The sequence below is a fragment of the Rhagoletis zephyria genome, unplaced genomic scaffold (assembly GCF_001687245.7).
Source record: "Rhagoletis zephyria isolate East Lansing unplaced genomic scaffold, Rhagoletis_zephyria_1.1 Rzeph_scaffold_00785, whole genome shotgun sequence".
Lineage (NCBI taxonomy): Eukaryota > Metazoa > Arthropoda > Insecta > Diptera > Tephritidae > Rhagoletis > Rhagoletis zephyria.
The window spans coordinates 38,460-43,953 of record NW_016157869.1 but is presented as its reverse complement, the minus strand read 5'-3'; the positions used below and the strand labels follow the sequence as shown (position 1 = coordinate 43,953).

Below are 5,494 nucleotides of genomic sequence, written 5' to 3'. Positions count from 1 at the left end.
CTGCACCATTTACCCCTTTGGAAACGAGACGCAAGCTAGCCATTCAGCTTATCGTACCCCAGATAACATATTCCGAACTAGTATATAGTAAACTTGACTCAGCGTCTGCACATAAAATCGAGGTGGCCTTTAATAGCATCACACGCTACGTCTATGGTATTGGAAAGTACGATCACATCACTCCATGGAGAAATAAAATTCTGAGTTGCGATATCTTCGACTATATAGAGGCGAGAAACTGCATGTTTGTATTCAAGCTGCAGGAGTGGAATACACCTAAATACCTTTGTGACAAACTGATACGACCAGTGCGTAGACATCATAGCCTTATTGTTCCTAAGCACACCTATCTAACCTCATCAAGGATGTTTTTCGTTAACGCTGTGAGACTCTGGAACACGCTACCTGATTCGCTAAAGATGGAACTGAATAGAGGCAACTACAAAACAGCAATTATTCGTTACTTCTGTGAGATGGATTAATACTGGATTAATATTCTCTGAATTCTTTTGTTTTTCCTCCTCCCATGCTTTTAATCTATTNAAATTCTTCGTTACTTCTGTGAGATGGATTAATACTGGATTAATATTCTCTGAATTATTTTGTTTTTCCTCCTCCCATGCTTTCAATCTATTAATCTTTATCCCAACTATTCTTATCCTTAAGGTTATTGTTATAACCTCTGGCTGAACTGTATTACTTAATATACAAAATTATTCATAAATTCAACAAATCATGTTACATATTTTAACTTCCAATTGTATTTGATCCATATCCATGCATGTATGTATGTATGTAGTTGATGTACTTTTAAAAGATTGTTCTTGTCTTAAGTTGTACAAATGCTTTCATCAATAAATATCACAAATATCACAACACTGAAGCGAGCTCTTACACCTTCGGCCACTCGGTGCATTACGTGCCAAAGAAGTAACGTGCAGTAACTTTGGGTAAAATACCTTCAACGCGTTTGCCCCTAGAGCATCTAGATGCAATTCTGAATCAAAAAGAAATTTTGAAAAAAATGTCGCTTACGCTTTTTTGGCGGTTAGGGCTCTATATATGACATTAAAATAATTTTCGACGAAATTTGTACCCAATAGTTGCATGAAATTATCAAATGCTCTTGCAATTGTAGAGCGATTCGTGCGTTCTAGACAAACGGTGTTTAATAAAAAATGCAATTAAATATCCTTTTTTTTGACAAAATATGCCTATATANGACATTAAAATAATTTTCGACGAAATTAGTACCCAATAGTTGCATGAAATTATCAAATGCTCTTGCAATTGTAGAGCGATTCGTGCGTTCTAGACAAACGGTGTTTAATAAAAAATGCAATTAAATATCCTTTTTTTTGACAAAATATGCCTATATATGCATTTAAGGCAAAATATGTAAGANCTTTTTTGGCGGTTAGGGCTCTATATATGACATTAAAATAATTTTCGACGAAATTTGTACCCAATAGTTGCATGAAATTATCAAATGCTCTTGCAATTGTAGAGCGATTCGTGCGTTCTAGACAAACGGTGTTTAATAAAAAATGCAATTAAATATCCTTTTTTTTGACAAAATATGCCTATATATGCATTTAAGGCAAAATATGTAAGAATATGCACCAACAAATCGATGTCATCTTAACACAAAACTCTTGATTCGCAACATTTGTTAATCTTTAAGTTCCTATCACTTACAAAAAAAAAATGTAAATGCATAGAAATCCGGGCCATATTTATAACAAAGAACTTTAATAAGTGCTATAACAATGATAAATAAATAATGAATTTCAACACGTAAAAATATTTGTCATCTAGAGGCGAGCGTCCGCTCATGGGAGTCATCATAATATAGTTATAACTTTCGAATTACTTGCTGTTTAAACTTGAAACTTTCCCAAAAATTTCCTTAGATATTCGTCTATAATGCTGCATTAAAACCAAACATAAATATCAAACGTTATAACATAACTTTTGCATTTGTAAAAACCACCTGCAAAATTTTTATAAAAAAGTTAAAAAACCGCCATGCAGTTTTTAATTAGTATTAAGAACTGTAGTTAAATTCAGTTTCTTTAGAATAATATCTAGTGTAGTGAGTCACGGCAAAATGCAACATAAGCATTACCCGTTGACGCAGATTCCATTATCGCTGACCAAGCAGTTCAACATTGTAAACAATACAGCCTAGTGCATTGCCCGCTGCATTGAGCGACACCGCCACTGTACAAGCAGAACATTTCGGCGGCACATCATGCACTGCGTTTTAATTTGTTGCTTTGCAAATTTGGAATGCTGAATCACAAAGCACTGCAAAAGAGGTGGAGCTATGAAAGTGGCTTAGAAAATAATTTGTGTATAAATNACATAAGCATTACCCGTTGACGCAGATTCCATTATCGCTGACCAAGCAGTTCAACATTGTAAACAATACAGCCTAGTGCATTGCCCGCTGCATTGAGCGACACCGCCACTGTACAAGCAGAACATTTCGGCGGCACATCATGCACTGCGTTTTAATTTGTTGCTTTGCAAATTTGGAATGCTGAATTACAAAGCACTGCAAAAGAGGTGGAGCTATGAAAGTGGCTTAGAAAATAATTTGTGTATAAATAGCATTAAGTTTGATCAATAAAATTAGAATATGAATGACAAGCTTTGACTTTCATCATTTCTCCAAATTCGGCAACTGCAAATTTACGCCGACTCCGAACGGCGATTGTATTTTTATGAGAAGCTGTTTTTCATCGCAGAAATACACTCGGAGGTTTGCCATTGCCTGCCGAGGGACGACCGCTGTTCAGAAAAACCCCTTTTTCTATATATTTTGCGATGTTGCTTTGACCAGGGTTTGAACCCAGGTGCTGCGGAGTGGAAGCGCGCACTGCTTACCACTACACCAATACACCCCTCTTATAGCCCATTAAATTTTAGTCTAATAATGTGTAAGTTTTAAGGGGCTAGAAATTACCGTCGATTTTATAGAATTTTTTTGTCGCATTTGCTTTCATATAACGAATAACCACAATTTATTTTTGTATGAAAGAAACCCGCAACTTTTTCGACGGATTCTAGAAAATCAACGGTATTTTTTAGCCACTTGAGACTTGCACGTTATTGGACTAAAATTAAATGGGCTATAAAACTGTGTACTCAAGAAATGAATGGTGAATTTTTTTGCATTTTTTTGTAGTTTTCTCCGAAGTTTTAAATTTAGGTTTATATGGCTTTTGTTGGAGAATGAACTGTATTTTAACTGTAAATTTCAAAAAAATAAATAAATATACATATATGAGTGGCAAACAATAGGAATCACTTTAAAATAGGGGTGCTATTGTATTGGCCAATACTGTATGTAAGTAATGTTACGAATGTAGCTACTCGAATTCAATCCACTTTAACGTGTATTTTGGCAAATCGAATTTCCCTTAAGGGATTATGGAAGCGTTACTGAAATGATTTATGGGCTATTTCGTATGAAGTCAAATTTAAATATAAATGCATTTAACTAACCCGATTAAATGTGTCGTTAACGGTAAACTATATTAATCGGCAAATCAAATAAAATTTTAAATTTTCTGCAATTTTGGACAAAAAAACTCTTTCCAACTGAAATTATCCATCCCTTTATTTTGACCCATATACATATACAAAAAAAATTTATATATTTTATTTAACTTTAATATTCGGCTTTATCAAGTGAGCGCCAATATAGCTCCTGAGGCCACCAAAATCGGATTGAGCCAGTGCTCATGACATGTCAAACGGAGTGTGCCATTGAAGCAACTACCTTCAAAGTGAGCAATGCTGCAAATTTGCCAAAATGGATCAAAAGGTAGGTACTGGAAACACAAAAATGCTAGGTCTAGGTGGAGATGCATAGAATTAGAACTTCGTTGCAAATGTTGTAACAAAATAAATCAAGCAATAAAATAAATCAAGCATCTTACCCTAAAAATACGCTGTCGACGATAGTTTGAAAAAAAAAAAAACATGATGCTCATGGTGATTGCATGTCGCCGCTAGTACACTTTTTGGGATTTGATGATGCCATTAGAATATATTCTTGATAAAAAGTTGTCATGTGAACTTTGAACTGTGAAAAAATATTTTTACATACAATTTTTGATTTTTCGAAAAATCCCTCCAATTATTTATAAAATTCTGCCCTTTCCCTGCACTCGTTTTTTCGGCTAAAATACCTACGGGTAGGGAATTTTCTTTACGTAGAGCCGTCGAAACGAGCTGTCATTACGTATATCGCTTTTTATTTTAGCATCATTTAAGGGAATCACTTCATTTTAAAATAATTTTACAAAGTATTTGTAGACGCATGTAATCAAATAATCTTACCTTTTGCGCCTGGACAACGGTACGGGGAAATCCATCTAGAAGGAATCCATTTCGACATTCTGGTTTGTCCAAATTACTATCAATCATGTCTACAACTAGCTCGTCGGAAACTAGTTTGCCTTCATCCATTACCTTTTTTAACTCTTTTCCCAATATAGATCCGGAAGATATTTCTGCACGGAGCATATCACCAGTTGATAAGTGACACACGCAAAATTTTTCCTTCAATTTTGGAGCCTTAAAAATATAAAATTAAGTGTTTTAAATATAAATATGACACATTTTAAAATAAACAATTAAAATTTCACAAACCAAAATCAATGATAAAAACAAAGTAAGGTAAAACCAAGGCATATTAAATAAGGTAGAAGTGATTTTGCTATTTCTCTCTTTTGAACACCGACTATAATGTCAAATGATGAATAACTTTTAACCATTGTATGGGCTTACAAGTATGGAAGGCGCCATTTTGTTGGTTTACATTCGAAAACAGCTGAGATCACCTGATTTCTAATTCTCTCATTCTCCGTACAGAGTTACATTCAAGTTTCAGAAAAAACTTTAAAATGTAAATTGAGAAATGTTTTAGAAAAATGTGTGTTTTATTCATTTGAATTGATTAAATAAGAAATTAAAAATACATGCCCACTCTTGCTTTCCANTGTAAATTTGCATTTATTGTTAGGAAAACAAATAAATTAAAATATATTTCTTCCCACAGCGGCATACGGACAAGTAAGATGATAAATTTGTATGATGAATATCGCGGAAAATCTTTTGCATCAAAATTTCTTTTCAAATTTGCATTTGAATTATGACATCAACAGGGATGCTTTGGGGCGTATTTTATAAATATTTTTGAATTGTTGATTTATTTTAGAATTAAAAAAGTTGGTTTATATTAAAAAATATACTTAGACTAGAAGTATGTAATCTTCTTTTATTACGAATTGAAACGATTNGGTTTATATTAAAAAATATATTTAGACTAGAAGTATGTAATCTGCTTTTATTACGAATTGAAACGATTTTAATAAATATTCATGGTTACCATTAATAGTAGTATAACAGTTAGATCTAAATGCATATTTGACAAGAAAGATAGAATACAAGATTGCGCCGTCCTGGCGGCGATGACATA

The 5,494-nt window shown here is 33.4% G+C and overlaps 1 protein-coding gene across 1 annotated transcript in view; it reads right to left on the bottom strand.

Moving 5' to 3' along the window:
- Positions 1 to 5,494, bottom strand: part of Ak2 (Adenylate kinase 2) — a 58,659-nt gene that overhangs the window by 15,064 nt on the left and 38,101 nt on the right. The window contains exon 2 of the mRNA XM_017614161.1: positions 4,354 to 4,590. Coding sequence (XP_017469650.1) covers positions 4,354 to 4,590 — 237 coding nt within the window. The remainder of the gene's footprint in view (positions 1 to 4,353; positions 4,591 to 5,494) is intronic.